The sequence below is a fragment of the Lineus longissimus genome, chromosome 9 (assembly GCF_910592395.1).
Source record: "Lineus longissimus chromosome 9, tnLinLong1.2, whole genome shotgun sequence".
NCBI lineage: Eukaryota > Metazoa > Nemertea > Pilidiophora > Heteronemertea > Lineidae > Lineus > Lineus longissimus.
The window spans coordinates 1,889,357-1,911,597 of NC_088316.1; the positions used below are offsets into that span (position 1 = coordinate 1,889,357).

The following is a 22,241-nucleotide window of genomic DNA, read 5'->3' on the forward strand; positions in this document are numbered from 1 at the left end:
CATATGTTGCTAGTGGCAGCTGCGGAATCATGAATAGGAAACTGGGCCTGGTGTAATAGATTGGTCAATAGCTATTGTTTGCCTGCAGGCCCTGGGGATGCAGAGTAAATAGTGCCAGCACATCAAGGCCTATGATTTGATGGGCAAATTGGGAAAATGGAATGAAATTTTCATTTGGTGATCATGGCTGTTGATGAAGAGTAAATAATGAATGTGATATCTAGGTCTGTCATGTGTACTTTAGTCGAAAGCCTGCCAAATGGTCAGTTTTGTCACAGTGTTGTCATTTCTTTGGTGGCAATATCCCTCCCTCCTCCTTCATTTTGAAGATCAAACCTGAAGCTGATTAAAGAGTCCTTAAATCGAGTTTGAAGGAGGTTCTTTTGCACAGACACCTCCCTTGCTGACCTCAAATCAAAAACTTATTTGAGGATCCATTTTGGAGCCGTTTTGGCCCTGGGTACAGGGATTTGAGAGGGCTTGAAGGCCATGTCGAGGGCACCAACTGCCATGGCAGTGGTGGCAACAGCTGAATCCGCGCCCTGCCCTTGATACCAAAGTATGAAGTGGTAAAACTCATTGGGAATGTCCATCAGAGATCATTACAAACGGGGACCAGGCCGATGGATGAGGCTACACCCTCATCTACTATACTGCAGCTCTGTCTGAAACTAGTGTTATGCTCTTGCACTTCTTGATTAGAATCAAATTTATAGTTTGAGTCTAGGAATGGCTGATTTGCCACTTGAACTATGCCCTACATTGCCAAAACATGTGTATCCATTTACAGTTATAATTTTCCTGGTTAATTCATGGCCATTATGTCTACTGTATGTATAATTACATGAAAATCACTGTCCTAGTTTAGTAACAGGCCTGCATATATCCTGATTGGAAGAAGTCTCTTCCTTGATTCGGAATATGGGCTTGGCTTTTAAATGATGATTGTTATGACCTGAAAGTTGACTGGTGTCTCAAAGCTTTTGTTGTAGTGCAACATCTTTGTCAATGAGTATACCCACTATGCATATCAATACGGGACTATTCTAAAACACCTCGATTGCTAAATCGTTTTCCATGTATTTTGCACTGCACCTCAGTATGGCTGCAGCGGTTAGGGTTTTGCAACCTTAACCGCTTAAGTTGGTACAAAATATAGAAGCAGTCAAAATATGATTTGTGTGTCAGTTTGAAGTCCTTAGATTCATACCTCACTGGAAGTATTGAGTGTTGAGTATAGATTTAGAAGTTTTGATTGCCTCATGTCCTATAGTGAAAGACTAAGTATTAAACAAGCCTATAAATTGATAAGACATGCCTGATGGTATCTGATAGGCCTGCACACTTCCCCTCCTTCAGCCACTTAGTCAGTTACTTCCTTCTTTTCATCATTAATGCACTTATTCAGTTACATGGTTGTGTTCATTTCTTCAAAATGTCACAAATATCGAATGTCGATGTTATTTGCAAAGTCAAAGCTAATATACATGTACATCAATGACTGTATTTCGCATCTCAATATAGACCTCAATACAAAAGTAAAGGCCATAGATGCGATGAAGGAGAAAATCAATTCATTTCTTATATTCATCCTCGATAATGAAAATGTTCAGTGATGATCAGAAGCTGTTATTGACAAGTTGCATATCATGTTTAATCTGAATCAGGGGAAAATTAGTTTGATTTATGTGAGTTGAAATATGAATTGCCTAAAAAGGCTCAGATGCCGCAACAGGATTTAGTCTTGAAGTGTTGATACTTGAAATCAGAGATCACATCGTTCCGCACAATGGCTGCCACATGTGGCTGAGACGAGGAAGCGAAGGTGGTTCGACCACGTGACAAGAGCCAAGGGAAACCTAGCGAACACCATCCTGCAGGGCACAGAAGAAGGCAACCAAAGACGCGGCCGACCAAGTTGGACGATGTCAAGGAATGGATGGGAAAAAGGACCAGAGATCTGATCCGCCTCGCTGAGGATAGACAACTATGGTGTCACATAGTCAACTGTACAGGGTCGCCCCTATTGCCGCTTGGCTGTGGGATTCATTGATGGATATAACCATACTTTTCAGCCCCAAAAAGCAACTGCTCGATCTAAGCGATTCCCACTGATTTCTACGCGTTATTTGGGAAGACATTGTCTATCAGAACCTTGCAAATCAATAAGGCTTTTAAAATAATTGGAAATTATGTTGGCGTCACTGTAGGTAGCATGCTTTCATCTGCACTTGATCTAAAATTTTGTTTCAGCAAAGAAAAATGTGTTTATTTACTACTTTTTAGATCTTATTCCTTTCTTTAGAGTCTGCTGATGATATTTTCAATCTTTGTTGTGTCCTTGCCCCAGAATGACCTTGAATTCTCGTGACCATGACCTTTCTGTTGTACTCTGACCTTCGTGTATCCTTGACCTTTACCCTTCAGGCATTAGGGAAGAAAAGCAACGTCAACAGTTGATGAATGGAATCGCTGAAAATGTCAAGCCAAAACATCATGTTGAATATCATGAAAAAATTGTCCTTCCTGATGCTGAGAGTACGTTTTGCAAATATTAGCATCCGGTGTGACTTAAAACTAACAGCTTGAATCATCATTTCTTGTGTGATAACAAATTTACTGGATGTTTCTGATAAACTAAATCATGTCTGATCATACCTAACTGTTGTTCTTCCCAGTTCTTGCTTATTAACTAATCCAGTGTGACCTTCAAGTGGCCTTGACCTTTCCATACACTATAGGTTGACCTTTGCATGACCTTGACTTTAACTCTTTCAGGTATAAAGGAGGAAAAACAACACCAACAGCTGATGGACGGCATCGAGCACACACCTTCATTAAAACATGCGGAAACTCAGGAGAAAAATCCTCTCCCTGATGCGAATAGTATGTAACATACACGCGCATGAATATCCAGAATCAATCAATCAATCATAGTTGATCACTAAGTTGATGGTCTAAAACGTCACCGCAACTGACAACAAAATGTATTCTTGATGTGTTGTCAGTTGGTGTGATGTTTAATCGATTGATTGGGAGATTGATTGATTGATTCTGGATCATCATGCGCTTGTGGTCACATGCGTGCATGTTGTGACATCACTGTACTTGTTGTAGCCTTGTTTTGATTACTTTTGAAACATGTGTATGGTTCTATTCTTTACTTGAATTGCATGGTGTGTTTTTATTTGTGTTGAAGACTGTTCTGTGATTATATGAGTAATACTAAGAGAAGTACTCTTCCATAGATAGATATAGCTGGGGAACACTAGAAAATCAGGACCTCACTATAATAGTTTGACTTCATATCATTTTTTTAACAATAAAGAGATTTTTTGTAATTTGTCGATTGCGTTTTCATGTTGTTTGCTCGGCATGTTGTTGTTTTGTCGTAATGGATTACCTTGATGTTGAAAGAGTCTCGCACAAGGAAGTGGCCAAGAAAAAAGTCCTCAGATGGTTCTGGCGTAACGGCTGTTTTCATATCAGCTGGAAATGCTACGGCAAACTGGTAATTGATACAGCTGCTATAAGATGATACTGCTTTTAGCGAACCATGCTTCATGGTACCTTTTTGTATCATCACCATCAGTGCTACAGCAGGCTATTGATACTGTCAATTTCTGTCTAAAATCATTTCTGTTGTTTTGTCATAATGTAATTGGTTGGTCATTGCTTTGATTGTCGATAGTGACGAAGTACTTTGCTTGAAACGTAAAGTCTGGACTCATGATTATGACACAGAACTCATTTTGTCGCCACGTCCGTAATGACATTATTCAAGGTAAAAATGTGACAATGATGTGAGTAAATTTTTGCAATGACGTTGCAAGATGGTAAGTCCTGACTCAACCTCGTCAGAGATGGTCCAAATGTATCTTTCTACTTCATGTGTGTTCTCTTTTTAGCAATAAAGACCGAGAAGGTCCAGCAGGGCGTGATGAAGGGTATTGAAGGATTCACTCCCGATCAACTCAAACATTCAGAAACGCAGGAAAAGAATACATTGCCAACTAAGGAAGGTGAGCAAAGTACTACTGTATGAACTATCTCGTCTTGTGTTTCGATACACATTTCTTGTAAAAGCAATAAAATACTGGTGTTTTTTGAGGCACCCTGTATTAACACATTTTCTCCTCATTCTCGTCATTTCAGTTATCGCCCAAGAGAAAGCGTCATCGTAAATCATCCGAAACCGCGGCGATGGCAACTATGCATTGTACACGAGAAGTAGGAAAGCAATCATGACCATTATTGCATGTAGTCATATTATAACCTAGGTCCCAGGTTGACCAGTCACGCTGGGTTCAAGGTTTACTTAGGTTTTTGGATACGTTCATACATTCATATAGCCTGTAGTGCCATTATTGCGATATATTTGTGAAGACCGACCTTGGGGATTTCTAACCTTGACCTTCCAGAAGGAAAGTAATGACCTTGACCTTCCAGACGGAAAGACCTTGAACTTGAGAGGAAGCTAATGCATGGAGATGTGCTCTTAGAAATCTAGCAAGGCAGAGAAATGTCACCTACCTTCTTGGGAAGTCAGGAGTTAACCCCATTGGCGTGATTCGTACAGTTTCTATGGTTCCCTGGTCAATTTTCATGTCGGTTTCTCATTCTTGCCAAACTCTGGTGAGCCTGTTTATTTCCATCTTAAATGTGATTGAGTCAAAGAAAGTGCAATTTATTTAAGTGTCTTGCAGCTGGGTCCAAAACTGGAATAGTTGGACCAATTTTTTGGTGACGAGGTGTTTCTCCTCCCACATTATGATGGCGTCAGTGCCTTGGTGGCTGGCTGGTGTTTTCTCATGTCTTTAGTTTATAATGTGCTAGTGAGGTGCTATCTGGAAAGTTAAACCCATCTGAAAAGCTAACTATAAAACAATATTACTTATCCTCTGTTTACAGTCTTTTAAAATGAGGTGCTGAGTCAGATCCGCAGTGTTGTAACGTTTCCTGAAAGGAACTGTCCGCCAGTTTTCAAAGCACAATGGTGCCTCTACCTACTTTAGCGTAAAAATCATATGTTCATCTTCGATTAAATACCCCAATTGTTTTCATTAAACTTTTTCAGTGCGTCAGTTGTCTGCCCTATTTATTTAAAGTATTGACCTTTATTTTGTGATGAGGTACCTATGTTTCGAATATCTTTTTGAAGTAATTGAAAAAATTCAGGTGCTGTTTTGTGTACTTTTGTATTCACTGAAACCACTCAAAGTCACTTTGCCATTTGATCCATTTGTATTGCTGGTTGACCCATTTGTATTGCCATTTGATCCATTTGTGTTGCCCTTTGATCCATTTGTGTTGCCATTTGACCCATTTGTATTGCCATTTGGCCCATTTGTGTTGCCCTTTGACCCATTTGTATATGCTGTTTGACCATACTTTGTCAACCAGGTAAAGGCAAATCCTTCACACATTTACACCAAAAATACTGTACTTAGTGCTGACCTGGCTGATCCCTGGTTCACAGATCACCAGGATATATCAGTGTCTATCTTTTGCCAGGTCAGCAAAGTGGTTCTGCTGAGATCTTAACCGAGCTGTGTTCCTTTTAACACCTATCTTGGAGCTTGAAATCTTCATATCCACTATTTTGCAAATGAGCTAAACGGCAAAGTGTTCTTTCACCGTACTTAATTCGCATCTTGTACAGATGAGTGTTGTCTTTTCATAACTCACATAATATTCGAGTGGGTCCAGGATTTCCAATTTTTGAGGGTCAGTTTTTCAAAATTCATGGATTGTTTTGCTGTGTCCAACACTGATCCATTCGTTGCCGCTTCAGTAAAGAACTTTCTATCACTGAATAAAGTGTCAGTTGGGGAGGACCCAGTCGAATGGAACCTTTTAAAATCCTGGTCTCAGCTGATCTTAGTTAGTAATTTTGATATTAGGAATTGTAAATACATCGTTTTGTGAAAGTTTCCAGCGTGTTCAATCATAGGAAATGTGCTATAGTGAAATGAGAGGGTACTGCCTGTGTTTTAAGTTTCGGTGGAAGTCCTTCTTGATTATATTTATAGTAGAGAAATGACGTTGATGATTATTGTAACAGATCAACTGCTAGCTTCTTTGAAATGCCTTCAAAGAGTTGCTGTGCCAAATAAGCTTGAACGTAAGTAGGTTAACTGGGTCAGGTTTTATGCACATCCATGCGAGCTCTTCAGGACGAGCAGTGACAGTGTCATCTGAGGAAAATGACAAATATCTTCAAAGTGCGCCGCCTTTATTTCTGCAAGATTTCACAATAAACTGATTATCAATGGATGTCCCAAACGTATGAATGCATATCCTAAAAAGCGTAAATGCACCATTGATAAAATCTTTACATTTACACCCATATTTTTCCACTCGGATAAACACCAATTATCTGGAATCAGGAAGATTTCCTTGAGTGCATGGAAAATAGACCTCATCATTGTGGTTCCTCTTCATGCCTTTGTGAGAAATTGACCAACCCGTTTACCAGGTATTAGGTCACCCTGTTTACAAGACTATTTCAAGAGGTGTATGGCTTTTCTACTTTGGAAAATGATCATAAATAGCACATAAGATTTCCTCAGCCAACTTTACACTAAAATCGAAAGATAAAAAGTCAGTGTTACAAATTGTACTGCTCATGATGCATACTTCAAGTGGTGTTTCAGTTGGAAAATCTTTTTTCATCTTCGTTTTGCAACAAAAAATAGATTCTCAGTTACTTGGTCCATGATAATTCAACATGATAATTCAAGTGTTTTTAAATTAACTAGATATTTTGTTGGAAAATCGATTTTTTACTCCCTCCCATCCCAAAATGTTGAAGGAAACCGACAAATTGTGCTTCTGGTTTGCATATAATGTAAGACATCTTGAATAAACATGTATTTAATTGGTAAATATCTCGAGTTAGTCTTATTTATTTATCCCGTACACTTGCAGACATTTTTGCTGGATTTGTGAACACAACCAATGTGAGAACAGAGTTTGCATTCATAGATTCTCAATTTGCATTTTTATTGCCCCACTCTGTACGGTCAAAGTCTTCCTTGATCTTATTGATCTGGTAGTCCACTGGTGCCCATACACATAGCCCCGTGCACTGTACTAATGTAGTGGAATGGTTGGATCATATGGAATTGGGCTATGACCGGTCCTCCTCATGCATGGATGGCCATGGCTATGAAAAAGACCAGAACATAAAAGCATTGGCCAACTTTGACTTTGTTCCATTTGGCATTTGGCATGTGACAATGGTAGTTTTTTGCAATGAAAATGTGGACACAGGTCGTCCATGTGTGTGATCAGCTTCAGGGTGACTTGTCTGCAACGAAGTTCACATGCCTGCTGTACAGATGTGACATCGAGCTCCACGAAACTTCTTTGATTTTTAGGATTGGCCAATGTAGTATTGGTTGTATTACAGGAAGACGAGGAACCAAATGAAGTCCTGAATAGAGAGGTGTCCACTTAGGAAAGTTCTGCTGAACTGTGTCTAAAAGTGTTTAAGCCAGTTGAAACAGGTCATTTCCACATCTGCCTATTTCAGGTAAAACAATGGCCTGTTTTCCTTCTGCCTCTGAACCAACTTGAACACGTCACCACAGAATGTCTGTCCTTAATAGCACCAGAGACAACAAAATCACATATTTAGTATGAATATTTTGTATTTGTTATTTTCATTAATTCTTACATAACAAAGTACAATATATGCAGTAAAAAAGAAACATGGTGATTTTCATGGAATTCAGTCATGTTCTCCTACTGGTCCATGCCCAATTGGACTCCCAACCGACAGCCCAGGCCAAACATGTTGAATCTTGAATTCTGTCACTTTTATTTTAAAGGCAACAAAAGTGTTTTATTATTACAAACCTTTTCTTACTCGGTTTAGATTTTAGAAAAAAAATTATATTGAAACTTATTTAATCTTTCTAAAAACCTCATCAGCTTTAATTTGTTGTTTTTAATTGGCTTCGAAGAACCCTGGGTAATCTGATTGACAAAGAATCAACATTGCCGACTTTTTCTTGGCTCCAATAAGAAAACAACTCTGAGAGACAAGATGGATAGATTCAACGCTTGAAGTGCCGTCACCCAACCTTGAATCCAGGGTGATTTAACCACTGGGGACAAGTTTTTCTAGAAGCTTACGAAACATATGTGCACGTGCCTAAACATCTGACCCTTGACCCCCTTGACCCTTTTAGCGAATGTACAACAAGAAATTTTCCAAAATGAAAGAACCGTAAAACTCATCATTGCAAAGCCCTCCAAAAGAACTGCCTACATGCACTTTTTTAATTCATTCAGAGAGAAAATCAGTCGTTGTAACTCTGTGACATCTGTGTGCTGGAAAACTTTGAAGGCAACTTTTAGCTCCCCCAGGTCCAAATCAGATCTAGCTTCACTACAAAATATCCTCGGCGCGGAATGTTCGGTCATGAAATCTTTTACATAATCGGCAATTGCAGCAGCGAACCAAATGCAGTGTTATTCGTGAAGGGGCTTCTCTTTGGTGTTCCCAATCCATTGGTGTTAATACAGAGCATCCATTGGTGTTATGGTGTTGACCATCCATTTGACTGAAGGTACATCCGATATTGAAGTCCAATCCTGAAGTCCTTTCCAAATTCAGAAATCCTCTAAGCCCAGACATTTTGAGCACGCTAAAAGGCCAAACTAACCAATTTTAATGAGTTAAATCAAGGTCAACTTAATCTTGATGAAATGCGTTAATATTGGTTGGTTTAACCTAGGAATTGACCATGGTAAACAAGGTCAACCACAAACATATCTGGGCGATGGTCTGAATTCATTGCTGGCAAGAAGCATTCCCGAGGGAGTTAAAAGTGCCATCCCGGCGATGTTGATGAATATCTTTGTTTACATGTTAAATATACAGTTGGCATCCGTAGAGGGCGCCTCACGCCTGCTTCTCTTGTTCAATTGCTGAAAGGAAACAATCGTAGGAGTCAAAGTCACGAAACAGATTCGGGGAAAGAAACCAAAGGGGTCAAGGTTGAGTTCAAGGTCAAGGTCACTGACAAACTAAAACATTGTACTGTACAAGCCAGGGATAATATAACTTTGTTGAGTAGATAGGGTGAAGTTTCGGGGATGCTGCTTTTGTCTTAGAAAATGATACATTTATTTATCTGCATTAAATCATCAAATTTTTAATTTCCATTAGCAATTGGTCATTGATGCTGCACAAACGTTTCTGATGAAAGACTTCAACTACAGTTTCCAAGTTGTTCCCAACATTCTTGAAAAACTTTCTCCTTCCCCAGAACAGGCCGGCTGGGCAAGTTGGAAGGCCTGCCAGATTCTCGGCAAGCTGGGAATCAATTCTCCAGCAGGGTGGCACAACTTACTTTCTTTTGTTGGTAAAGGGTTCTTTTCCTGGGTCTCGGTCTTCTTCAGCTTGCTCTTATCGAAAGATGCAACTTCAGATACGTCAGGTTTGTCAGACATGATGGCTGTAATGACAGGAAGATGAGGATAATGTTTAAAAATCAATCAATCATGCTTCACAAATACATGTTCAATGTTGGAATACAGATGGTAAAGTGTTTATTGCTGTGTAAGGATTTTGTCATGATCCTGTTTGGGGAAGTGACGGAGCCATTTTTGCGTGAGAAACCAACACATCTCGTGGCCAAGTTGTCCCTTTAAGAGAAGACCTAAAGGGTTAAATTGAAATTGTTTAAATTGCAAAATAATGTTGTCAAATTGGCACCAGCATTTCAGGAGAACCTGACGGCTGCAGTTATAATTAGAACTTGCAAAGATTTCCTTTTCCCCCAAAATGAAGTCAATTATCTCAACAACCGCGATTCCCTAACCAATAATTGATCACAGTTTGTCCATAAACTGATAATTCGCCGTCATCAACAAATCAATAAACTGAAGGGATCAATGCTCGATCGATCGATCACTGACAATAATCACCCAGTTCATTTCCAGTCATGTGTTTGTCTCGTCGATGTATCTGGTTTTAGTTACTGGTTACTTATAGTACTGGTTAAAGGCGAAACAATAAGTAGTGTGGAACCTGAAAGACTCTGCCACATTTATGTAAAAAAAAAGGTTTATGTACAGTAGAACCTCTCTATTAAGGACACCCTCAGGACAGACAAGTGCTGTCCTTAATAGAGAGGTGTCCTGATAAGAGAGGTTAAATTGAATGGAAACAACCAATTTGGGACCAAAACTAGTGTCCTTAATAGAGAGGTTGTCCTTAATAGAGAGGTTGTCCTTAATAGAGAGGTTGTCCTTAATAGAGAGGTTGTCCTTAATAGAGAGGTGTCCTCTAACAGAGGTTCCACTGCACATGTATGAGAATTGGCAGAGTGGAGCTGAATGGCTCATCTTATTGAGCCATAGAATTCTCCAACATTGACATATACATCACTGTTTATACATTGTACGACTAAGTGGTGGTGTGTACAGAACTGAGTTTGATTACATAATGGATTTTATGTATGTTGGTAACAACGGATAAGGCGCTTTTGAAATTCTGATGTTAGGTATTTGGTGGAACTGAAAGTGGGTGAGTAAGTTAGGAGTGTAGGGCCTTTGATAAGTGGATTGGGAAACCCATTGACGGCTGCCACCTAAGAATTGCAGGATTGTAAATGACTGGTTTCTTTTGGCACAGGTTTAACAAAATAAAATTTAATTCCGAAGTTTTTATTTGGGATATGAAAAATACTAAAGTGTATTTGAATGCAGTTGAACCTCTCTATAAAGGACACCCACGGGACTGACAAGTGCTGTCCTTAATAGAGTGGTGTCCTGATTAAAGAGATGGAAACAACCAGTTTGGGACCAAAACTAGTGTCCTTGATAGATAGGTTTTCTTAATAGAGAGGTGTCCGCTAAGGGAGGTTCTACTGTACTTCCATATTGTGAACAAAATCCAGCGAAATTTGGAAAATGGCCAAATTGACAGATGGTCTTAAACTTATGCAAATTACATACAGTAGAACAGCTGACCATGTTGTTGTGACAATTTGGGAACATTTTTAAATTCCATCTATTTTTAGTACCCAATCTTGTTTGCTTCCGTCTGGCCGCAACGAGTCATCTCGAAACTATTCTGATAACGCAGACATTTCTTATTTGAGATAAGTTGCAGCCAGACTGCATTGTTCTCGACCACTCGTAATCTGAATAGCGACAGAAGTCTGCTGTTGGTGGCACATGGCACATTATTAACCCTTGATAATCTGACATTCCAGGAATGCTATCCCAACCCCATACTGATCATCCAATGACTGGGAATTACTAAGTTACCCTAATAAGAGAGGTCAAATTGAATGGAAACACCCAATTTGGGACCAAAACTAGTGTCCTTAATAGAGAGGGTGTCCTTAATAGAGAGGTGTCCACTAAGGGAAGTTCCACTGTACTCAGTTTCAGCAAAGTTACATGCATGATAACTGGACTGGCATTGTGTATTACTGCATTTCTATTTTCCTGGAGCTAGTTGTTGGGAAGACCAACCACTTTAACTCAATTGTGAGAAAGCATGCAAGGAATGCTTGTGTTGTAATGTGTTGTCCAAACTCAAAAGAAAAGTGCACTTGCATGACCCAAATTAGGTTAGATTCATCAGAACATTTATTTGGATCTATTAAAGATCAAGTCTGTCCCCATTGAATGGTACCAAGGCCTGGTGCATGAAGACTCATGCCCTTCAATCCCTCCCAAGATTAAGAGTCCAAAACAAAATCCTTTGTTCCTTAGAACTTCATCCTTGACCATTCAAAACTATTTCACCATACAGGATAAGACCACATTTTAAAGGGGGACTCTGGGCAGGAGCAGGGGGTTGATTGGCCATATTCAGGTGACTAATAGGCCTATGCACAGTAAGATTCCGCACGAAAAGTATTCCTTTTACAAGTGTGAATAAACGTACTGTAAGGTGGGAGAGACCCCTATTGGCTACTTCGTGTAACTTTATCTTGCCTTCCCAGCTGCTACCAAGTAATCCATACTTGCTCAGTGCTACCTATATAGAGTGCCTTTAAATATGGTATCTGTGATGAACCAGAGCTGAAGTTAAATAAACTTCAAGTGTTGCCGAGTGAAGAAGTGTAATAAGGGCTGGGAAGTGGAAGTAATCCCTTAACATACCTGTTTATTTCGTGAGTGGTATGAAGACCTGTAAAGAGAGAGAGAAATATATGTTTATATGGCCAGTAAACAGATGATTTAGTTGAATGACTAATCAAGTCTTAGGAAAAACATCCTCCCATAGAAAGCCTTTGGACAGCTCATAAAACACACCCACACAAACTCTGCAACCATATCACCAAGCACTGATATCGGTCATGATCCGAATAAGAATTCGTTCGATTCGGATCATCCACAGATACCAACCTTCGGTGATGAGGGAGCCTTCCCACGAGGCCGTAGATCTTGACCTGCAGTGTGCCGATGGAAGATCACACAGGGCCACGTCCAGGTAGAATCGATATCGGAATCGAAGAAATCGAGAAGTCAATATCTGAGGAATTATACGAGTATTTTTGTGAGAAAGTTTACGTTGGTACAACTTAAAAATAATGCGCCGTGTACGTTTCAAAATGTGGACTTACTTTTAAACGGATGTTTATGAGGATTTGATTTTGAGAACCGATCTATCCGAGATGCATGGAACGTAAATTTGTGGTATTGAAACTGAAGCCCGCAAGCGAGTGTCCCGGGTCAGGGCGCACCCCTTCCTTAATGCGTCGTTGAACAGGATGACCCTGACTCGTCATAAATGACCAATCAGGAACTGCCAAGTAATCGTCACGACCAAGCCACGGAAGAACATTTTGGCCCTTATACAATCAGGCATCTGCGACCCAGGCCTATTGTCCCGGCGATTCCCAAATGGCAACAACTATCCTGGGTCAGCGCAACAGCTGCGAACATGTGGAAAACACAAGTTCAGAAAATTCAGAAAATTCTCAACTTAACTTAAACCACCCCCAACTGATTACTTATTTCTAATTAAGACTAGGTGTTTTCTTGTTAATAAATACATTATCTTCTTCATTATTTAACCCCGTGAAAGGACAACTTGGGTCCTCAGTGAAGTCAGAATCAATGAAACTAATTGACCGAATAAAATATAGTCAAACTCAACTCTCACACAAAAGAGAGAATCTCACTCATCAATTTAAATGTCCGACCTCGATGCCGAGTTCCTAAATCGTACCTTCACGTTTTTCACGAAGGGTAGAAATAAAGCCTCTGATTAAATAAAGTATAAATAGAATTTCAAGCTGTCTGTAACAAAGCGTTGGGAAACTGAACGAATACTGCTGCCCCCGCCCCCATCCCCTTCAAAGCGGACTGAACTTTAGGTGCAGAACATCCAAAGAACACCGGGACCTAAAACGTCACCCTGCCTTACCCTGCCAACTCCCGCCTGCGACGGACTTCAGGTTGGCTGTCGCTATGATACTTAAGCCCGGTTTTATAATGTGTCATTGGTCAGGTGCCGTCATCGAAAACATTGAAGAATTCTGACGTGCTAAAAACTCTACATTGAAATAATAAATCTTATTTGAGATGTCCCCCAACTCCCTTAGTCACGTTCATTTCACCGGGATATATGTAATGCGCCGCAACTCAGCCAGGCCAGTCTGTTTATTAAAGAGTTCGCCAAAAGGCATACATTAGTGTATTAGTGTGGTCTGGGTCAGATATTGACTATTGAGTCAGAGATGCATCCTATATGACGTCACTTATCTGGCAGGCGCCGAAACATCCGGGACGAAATAAGGAGGAAATTGAAGCCTACACTCACTAGACAGTGGTATCGGCCATGTCCCTTTCCATAGGAGACCATGGTTAGAATGAAGAACAAACTACCTCAGGAGCCTACGACAGAGTTGATAATGCACTTTTGTCGTGCAAAATAACTGTAATTTGCGTTTTCATTGTGGAAATTGGGTCGAATCTGTGACACCGTGCTGGGCTTTATGAATGTTATTTTCCACTGTATGCGCTAAACACATATTTTCTTTTGACGCCTAGAATGTCAAAATCAGGTTGGGTATATAGTCGCGATCTCTCAAGGACCAAAGCAGCTGGTCACGATGGATGGAAGTGGCCTATTGGTAAACAGTCAAAATAAAGGCATTATCTATAGGTTGTGTGCAAAATCTTTTTTGTCCCGTCCTCATGCTGAAAGGTTTTATTTAAAAAGATCGAACTGTGTGTCAACTATGAAAACAACTAGCAAAACAGCTGTCGTCTGGTGTTTCTTATGTTTGGATTCATAAAAATGGTAGTTGTAAGGACAGTTTGTTGTTCGCAATAGCTTCTTGTTGAAGAATGACATTGGTTGACTACTTCAGTAAAAGGTGGCTGATGTATACAATAAATCTAGGCCTATACGAAGTCCTAATGTATTTAATAATAAGCAGAACATTCATCATAAATACATCAGCTATGCTTCCGGGTTCCGCCATGTTGTGCCCCACCCTTTTTAGCCTTTGTCGTCTGCATGCTTCGCGAAGATGTCAGACATTTCTCGAGAAGATACCCAGAAGATACCCAAAGAGATTTGCCGTGCGCTAATTTATATGCCCTAGCTCTGTATTGTCATGGCAATCATCTGTTAGAAACGCCCAGTAGGCCTATACGGCCTGCCCTCGACTGGGCCGTAGGATGGTAAGACTTGCGACAGCTGCAGTTAGGAGGAGGAAGACAACAACACATAAAGGCTGGGACATTCAATTTTAGAGAAGACAGAAGCATGGGAGTGGACAGAGAGCGACTGTGGCTCAAACTGGGGATACTTTGACTAGCAGACGACAAAATATCCCCACAACATTATATATGGCGATCTGTGGCCCGGTTGTGCCCTCACAAAGAGACATAAATTTGCCCAACATTATTCCAGAGACAAAACGAAATTATTTGCTTCAGATTGCATATGGTGTATAGCAATACTTTACCAAATTTTACAATATATTCCACGAGTAAATTATTAATCCGACACAAAGAAAATTGTACTCACTGTAAACTCCTTCGTCCAGGCTCTGTTCGCAATGAGCTGAAATGCAGCCCAACCTATTGATCAGACTTTTATAGGGCGGATCGCGCAGGCGTAGTGACAGATCCATTGATGAATGAACCACCAGCGCCGCCGTTCGATCACGCTCTATAATAGAGCTTTTTAGGCCTCGCGAATAATATGCAACCGAAGTTTTTTCTTGATATCAGATTGAGCGGTCAGGGCCGAAGATTGTGACGCTTTTGTAATCAAAGACTCTGACAAAAAGACTATCATCAGTGAAAACAAGTCCATAAACAAGCTGAAGGAATGTAGACTCCTGTGCAGTTCTTTCGTCATCCTGATTGTCCTTCCTCGATGTACCGGGTGACAGGACGAGGCCGGTCCACTGCGTCCGGAGTGTAATTAAATAAGGCATGCGGACGTCGACGGCCGGACTTCCTGAGATCAAGGACTTCTTCACTCCTTCGTCTTGAAAATATATGAGAGAGGGGTAGTGTATTAAGGATGTCTCGCTTTGTGGCCAATACAGGCTCCCGCCACTTCTAAAGCAAGTTAGTATTGGTTAAGGTATTGGTCTCAAGGAGATTTGATACAACCAAGGAGGGTTCTATTTCAGCGTTAACGTCATTGATGGACCAGCGCGGACTATAGCCTATACATCCTGAGGAACAGGGGTTAATGTTCGCTTCTGATTTCCTCAGGATGGGACTATAGGAATGGTACAACGAACCACGCCCTTCGTGTATGGCTGACTAAATGACTGGACCGTCCAGTGAGTGATCGAAGAAAATAATCAGTATTGCCCTTAGCGCCATAGTTGGATCCAAGCCTTTGATGAAAGAAGAACTTAGAAGAAGAACTAAGAAGAAGAAGAAGGATTTGGCTCAGATTTAAGTATGCGGTCACTGTAAAACTGCAATGATACCAGTAGCAACCACAAATCTCGCCCATGTAGTAGTTTGTTATTTTTGGGGGCGACACTTTCTTGAGCCATGCTGTAGAATAGTGAAGCTTGATTTTCATTGACGCAAGCGACATGCGCAGTAGAATGCGCACTAGTAATTTCAGAATGGCGAATTTTATTCAACTTTTCGAGAACATTCACCTTATTTCGGCCATTTTTCTGCTTCTTTCTGTATATATTCCAACCACATTTCAAACGTCAGATAATGGTGGTTCACAGTTATTCAAAATCGACGGGAAAGTGGCCATACCGAACGAAGCAATCGATCCGAACTGGGTGACGACGACGAGAGTTCTTGTGGATGGGGGAGAGTACATCGGTTTTCTCAGGTAGATTTCAGCATGTGGTTTCGTTGGAAAGTTATCTGAAGTTTGACTTGTTTGCAGTCAAATATTCTATTCTTTAGCTTATCAAGTTGTACAGCAATGGCGCCTCCATCTGAGTCCATGCTTTGGACCCGAGATTTGGAAGAGTCTAGAGAAAACCCTCTTCTTCCCCGACAGTCTGAATTATAGATTCCAATCAAGCCTCAGCATTTGCCACTTGCCTAGGCTGCTTACCAGTAGTAGTCTACATACTGCCAGCCTGCCACTGGCTGCAGGGCATTATTTTACTTTCAGTAGTCAAAAGAAAAATTGGGGGGGGGGGGGCAAAGTCCCCTCTTCAGTCCATCCAGTAACCAAGACAGACAAGTGACTTGCCCAAGATCTCAAAACTGACCTCTCAATAAAGACAAGTAACTTGCCTACTTTTACAAGTCAATGAAAAAGGGAATTTGTACCAGCCCAAGATTGGTCGTTACTATAGACAAGTGATGCAATGCACCTAAGATCTTTCATCTGAACAGTGAATAAGATAAGGAAGTGACTTGCACAAGGTCCATCACTTGTCTGTCAATTTGACTTGCCAAGATCCCTCTTCTGAGATCTGACTAGTCAATAAGATATGCTAATGACTTGTCCCATATCCCTTATCTAACCAGTCAGTACTTACAATACATGTAGATAACATGTGACTTACCCAAGGTCCATCCCCTGACAATGATATAGACAAGTGACTTGCCCAAGGTCTCTCATCTGAGATCTGGGCAGTCAAGAAGATAGGCAAGTGACACGACCAAGATCTCTCACCTGGCCAATTGATATAATACAATGTATACAATGAGTATTAAGTAACATACAAATGTGCCAAGCTCTCTCATGCAAGTTATTTCAGGTATTGTTATTTTGTTTTCTCAAGAAGCCCAGAGATTAGTATTTATTTTGCACTTTGTGACTGGCATCCTCTCAAAGAGGAAGACAGACATGACAGATCACATCCCAGATTTTTTTTGAGAGACACCCAATGTTTCAGAACTTTGTGAAAAATGGCTATATTTAGGTTCTTACCATGGTAAGATGCGAACATTTTGTGTAAACATGTAATGGGCTATTTATGTTTGTGACAACAACTTGCTTGTCTCCCAAAACCAACAAAACATAGCTATTTGATAATTTTGATACTGCTGCAACATTTCATCTCTCGGTCATTTTACTAGATAGAAACTCGAATATAATCGGAGCGATTATGCATTTAACTTCCCATATTTTAAATTGGGCACCATCGATAAGTGGAACATTTTTAAAGTGTCACTGTCAGCACTTGACAGACACCAGGAGGAAATAACTTAATTATTCCATTTCCCATTAATTAAGGCAAACTTCGCAAATTAGCTTGATTTGTTGCATGTGATTGCGGGTAATTAGCCCAAATTTCTACTAACTTCCTGAACTTCCTAAATATATGTATTGACGAGAATGAACCACGAAAAGTCATTGGAGTCTTTTTAAGGAAGCTACTGTATTCTGCCTAGTTTTTTTTCTTTTTCTGTTGAACATAAATGGACATGTAAATTGTGATTTGAGGCAGACTAGACTGATAATCACAGAGTATTATACCAGCTGATATTACTGCAACATATGTACCAAAGCAAAATGATGTCTGATATTTAGGTCTCTGTAGTGACATGTCTGTCTTACTATCCCAATTCCCTGGTTGTGGCAGAAGGACTCCAGCTATAGAACTCCTTTGGAACTGTCCAAGAAACTTGTGAAGGGGTGTCATACCTACGTGTTCGCTAAGGACACCCTCTCTATTAAGGACCCTAGTTTTGGACCCAAATCGGTTGTCCCCTTTCTATTTGACCTCTCTAATCAGGACACCTCTCTATTAAGGACAGCACTTGTCAGTCCCCAGGGTGTCCGTAATAGTGAGTTTCTACTGTACTATTTTTGACAGGGTGTCTCTCGGTATAAGCCTTTGAAAGTGTGCCCAATTGGTCAGAGTAGGGCACAAACAGGATAAATATCACGTCAGATATTACAATCTAAAAAGTGAATCAAAAAAAAGTTCACTTATAATATGTCGGCATGCTTTTTACTGTGGTTGTAAATCTTGTAAATTACATGTAGTGCTTATTATTGACAAAAACATTTTTGAAATGGTTATCATGTCTAGTAGTAAATATTAGGTTAGATGGCCCAATTAAAGGGGTATGCTGATCTGATTACTGTTGGTTAAGCTTTATCTAGTTGCCATTTCTCTAAACACCAGGCGACGGCAATGGTCAGTTGAAATGCATGCTCGCACGTTGTCTGTATACAATTGGTGCGTGCATCAATTTTTGTGATCGCTGCATGTCAATTTAGGGCATTTGTCCACTGAGTTTGGCGTATGAAAAACCTACATGGAAGGTGTAAGGTTTCAATCGTCACTGCAAGTTTTCTTTGGTGCCGGCATGGCAGTGGCGTGTATAATTTTCATCGAAACAACCACCAAAGTAAAATCAAACAGTGTATTCCTTAAAGCTTCTGTGATATTAGCTGATACTAACCCTTCCTTCCACAGGCCACTTTAATTTCAACTCCCTCCCAATATGGCTCGTCCTCCACTGGAGATCCTCGTACCAAAGGCAAGAAATATCATCAAATTGAGATTTACTCTTTTAACGTTTTTGCTTCCATTACTTTTTCAGGGGCGATGGTAGCTTCACCGTGAGTAACATACCCAAAGGTTCCTACGTCATCGAAGTGATCCATCCGGCCCACATTTTCGAACAAGCGAGGGTAGATATTACAACAACGGGGAAGATCCGAGCACGAAGGGTTAATAATGTCCAGCCGTCGCTGGTTTCCACGGTGCAGTATCCATTGAAGTTTAAGCCACGTGGAAACGCCAAATATTTCCAGATGAGAGAACAATGGAAGATTACAGATTTCTTGTTTAATCACATGGTATGTTTTGAATTTATCCAGAAAATTGACTTATCGCTGACGTAAAAAATATTCGGAATTCCTGGCTAATTTGACCTTGTTTCATAACAGGTCACTGTCCTGTTTGCAGCTCAATTATATCATCAATAACATCATCCGGGCTGTCAGAGTGTCGCAATGGTTATATTGGCACCTATTATTCTAAATGTGGACATTGCAAGCACGCCATTTTGGTCCAATGACCTCCCAACACCAGACAGTAGCAAAAACAAGGTGAACTTGACTCAGCCATTTATTATATGATATTCTGCACCTGTAGGCTTACGAGTAGGACAGGTGAAAACTCCAATTTGTGTTAATCAAATCGTGGCAATGTATATCTATGTTAATGATCTGGTCTGGATAAATACAGCCAGTGCAGGAGTTAACAGTCAAATGGAAGAAAAAGAATTATCTCCGCTTGCTATTCTAATTGTGTTAATAATCAGGTCTGGATGACACCTAAGGGGTGAGTTAAAGGACAAATACACCTAAGGGGTGAGTTAAAGGACAAATACACCTAAGGGGTGAGTTAAAGGAGAAATACAATTAAGGGGTGAGTTAAAGGAGAAATACACCTAAGGGGTGAGTTAAAGGACAAATACACCTAAGAGGTGGGTTAAAGGACAAATACACCTAAGGGGTGAGTTAAAGGACAAATACACCTAAGGGGTGAGTTAAAGGACAAATACACCTAAGGGGTGAGTTAAAGGACAAATGAACAAAACAACAATTATCTTTGCTTGCTATTCTGATTATGGTGCACATTTTCTTTCTCATTTTCCCATCGCATAATTGTCATTTAATCGTAATAGGACGAAGCCTGTTGGTGCAGCTGCCTTATTACTGATGCCACTTATTGAGGTCTTATACAATGCTATGTGATTGCAAACGAACCATTTGCACCAACTCCAGATTATTTGAGTTCAGAAGGTTCAACTGCCATAGCTATCTAAACAGAGGTGCTGAGGGAAAGTCCCCTGCCAATGTCTTGTCCCCATCAAAGTTGACTGAGTACTGGCGATTCTGAAACTGAATCACCAGTATCCATTAGATGACAGTTTATATAGTAACCAGAAAACACTGGTTGTCAAAGCAACCTGCCTAACTCCGCAACTGATTGCCTTCATTTGTGCTCTGATCATTCTGTCAGTCACGAAACAACTCTGAGTTAGTCTTGTACTTCTATTCTGTAATGTCTTCTTCAGGTTCTGATGATGGTGCTACCATTCCTGGTGATTGTACTCCTGCCAAAGTTGGTCAACACTAGTGATCCAGAGACACAGAAGGTAAGCCATGGTACTTGTTAGCTTTGAGTGATGTGGAAGTTGATTAGAACTCTACTACTTTTCATTACTTTAGTCACAGAGAGAGCACTTGTACTGACCCAGAAACTTGTCACTTTCCATGTTTCACTTGTCACAGGTGAACTTATTAAGGCTTGAAAACACAATGTGAGGGTGAAAGGGGTCATCATGAATCATATGTAGCCTGTCTTTGGAAATGACTTGTTCATTCTTCATATCAGGCATGAAAAGTGAACAGTGACACGTACAAGTGAAAACATGAACTCTATAATCGTGGCCTAATGAGTGCACGGTCGTTAATCTCTCTGTTTCCTACCTTCAGGAGATGCAGAGCCAGATGAACATGTTGAACCCAAGACAGCAGATGCCCGAAGTGTCAGAGATGTTTACAAACTGGTTTGGCGGAGGTGGGAAGAAGTCGAGCAGCGTCAGTAAGGCGAAGCCACGGAAACAGAGATAGGAGGAGGCGACAAACATTTTTCTTTTTCACCTTCTGTGGACTGGGGATATCACTCTATTATATTAGCAACACCATTCTCCAGGCAGATCAAAGGTTATTCTCTCTGGCAACACAAATTTCCATTACACCATATGCTCACAGGCACGTAAAAATACCAGAATCAACTAATTAATTCGCGATTGATCGACCCCCATAAAACCTACAGAAACACAAATAAAACCTTGACAAGGGAGAGTGATGTGTTGGAGTTCTGCAGCTAATGTGCATCAGTTGATAATTGGGGGCTGATCAATTGTTGAGGTTCTGTTATTTTCACACGCCTGTGGTACTCCAAAGAATTCAGCAATGGCAGCCTGTGTTGGCAGTTACAGAATGCCATCATTAAATGTAGTTCATGTTACAATAACAGAGAAAGGAGGAGGGGGCATCCTCCTATAGCAGGTCGTTGCATCGTTCCAAGAAATAGACTCCAGGTTAAGAATGATCCAATGGCCTGACATTAGAGGATGGGAGAAGAGGGGGAATATCGTTGTCTTTTGTCCTCCCTGAGGACGTCACCCGTATTGCAGCTTAAACTGGAGTCTTGACATATCCTCTGAGGGAGAACCCAGTATTCGTTGTTTCACATTGCTGTAAACTTTTATTATGTCTTAAGGTATGTTTTAGGCTAGGAAGAGGGGGGCATCCCTGTGAGTCCTGGCTGTGCATTACCGGGACATGATGAACCACCTTTGGTTGAAGGACCAGGGATGCATGAAACCCAGGATACATAGAATTATGGCTGATTTAAATGTGCCGTGATCACGTGAAAGATGTTAGTTGCAATTCAATTTTCAGGTTTTTAGGCAGAGAAAAACAGTGACCCAAGTTTGGTACTCAAACAGCCAAATGAATATTGTCCAAACACGTGTATCATCAATCCAACCAAATATCTATGCATTGTCACATGTCAATATGGTCCCTTGTTGTAAAGTTTAAATAAATTTATTGTCACGAAAATATGTTCGTTGTGCAGATACTGTTGATTGGTTGTGATAGAGTCTCTGATTTGGATTGATCGACAGAGGGTCTCTCATAAGATGCTTCTCTGTTACAGTGTAACAGTTAAAAGTTTATTAGTGGTAACCTAATTTTTAGGTTGAGTCAAGGTCTTCCCAACAACCTGACCAAATAACCAGCTGGCAGAGGGAAGGCCTTCACA

The 22,241-nt window shown here is 40.5% G+C and overlaps 2 protein-coding genes and 1 long non-coding RNA gene across 11 annotated transcripts in view; 2 read left to right on the forward strand and 1 right to left on the reverse strand.

The window, feature by feature from the left end:
* Positions 1 to 6,888, forward strand: part of LOC135493162 (thymosin beta-like) — a 32,329-nt gene extending 25,441 nt beyond the window's left edge. For 7 of the 8 annotated variants that reach the window (XM_064780173.1, XM_064780179.1, XM_064780182.1 and 4 more), the window contains 3 exons: positions 2,779 to 2,886; positions 3,909 to 4,022; positions 4,156 to 6,888. In XM_064780173.1, the coding sequence (XP_064636243.1) occupies positions 2,779 to 2,886; positions 3,909 to 4,022; positions 4,156 to 4,184 (251 nt within the window). In that variant the 3' untranslated portion in view covers positions 4,185 to 6,888. The remainder of the gene's footprint in view (positions 1 to 2,778; positions 2,887 to 3,908; positions 4,023 to 4,155) is intronic. The other variant, XM_064780178.1, reaches the window with a different exon arrangement.
* A 2,019-nt stretch (positions 6,889 to 8,907) lies between these two features.
* Positions 8,908 to 15,038, reverse strand: LOC135493163 (uncharacterized). Of its 2 annotated transcripts, none has more exons than XR_010448202.1 (4): positions 15,020 to 15,038; positions 12,136 to 12,163; positions 9,366 to 9,470; positions 8,908 to 8,940 (listed from the first exon to the last, which is right to left on the reverse strand). It is a non-coding gene; the product is annotated as an uncharacterized LOC135493163 (long non-coding RNA). The 2 variants fall into 2 exon arrangements; XR_010448203.1 differs by lacking the exon at positions 15,020 to 15,038 and adding an exon at positions 12,600 to 12,618.
* A 1,025-nt stretch (positions 15,039 to 16,063) lies between these two features.
* LOC135493314 (endoplasmic reticulum membrane protein complex subunit 7-like) lies at positions 16,064 to 22,033 on the forward strand. The gene is made up of 4 exons (XM_064780563.1): positions 16,064 to 16,312; positions 18,997 to 19,255; positions 20,482 to 20,562; positions 20,903 to 22,033. The coding sequence occupies exons 1-4, from the start codon at positions 16,068 to 16,070 to the stop codon at positions 21,038 to 21,040; spliced, it is 723 nt and encodes a 240-aa protein (XP_064636633.1). The 5' UTR covers positions 16,064 to 16,067; the 3' UTR covers positions 21,041 to 22,033.
* The last annotated feature ends 208 nt before the right edge of the window (positions 22,034 to 22,241 follow it).

What these genes read in the sequence shown, in the direction of transcription:
- LOC135493314 (XM_064780563.1), top strand. Translation starts at nt 16,068, where the DNA reads ATGCGCACTAGTAATTTCAGAATGGCGAATTTTATTCAACTTTTCGAG. An exon ending in ATTTCTTGTTTAATCACATG is followed by an intron (nt 19,256 to 20,481) that starts GTATGTTTTGAA and finishes TGTCTTCTTCAG; the next exon opens with GTTCTGATGATGGTGCTACC. An exon ending in GTGATCCAGAGACACAGAAG is followed by an intron (nt 20,563 to 20,902) that starts GTAAGCCATGGT and finishes TCCTACCTTCAG; the next exon opens with GAGATGCAGAGCCAGATGAA.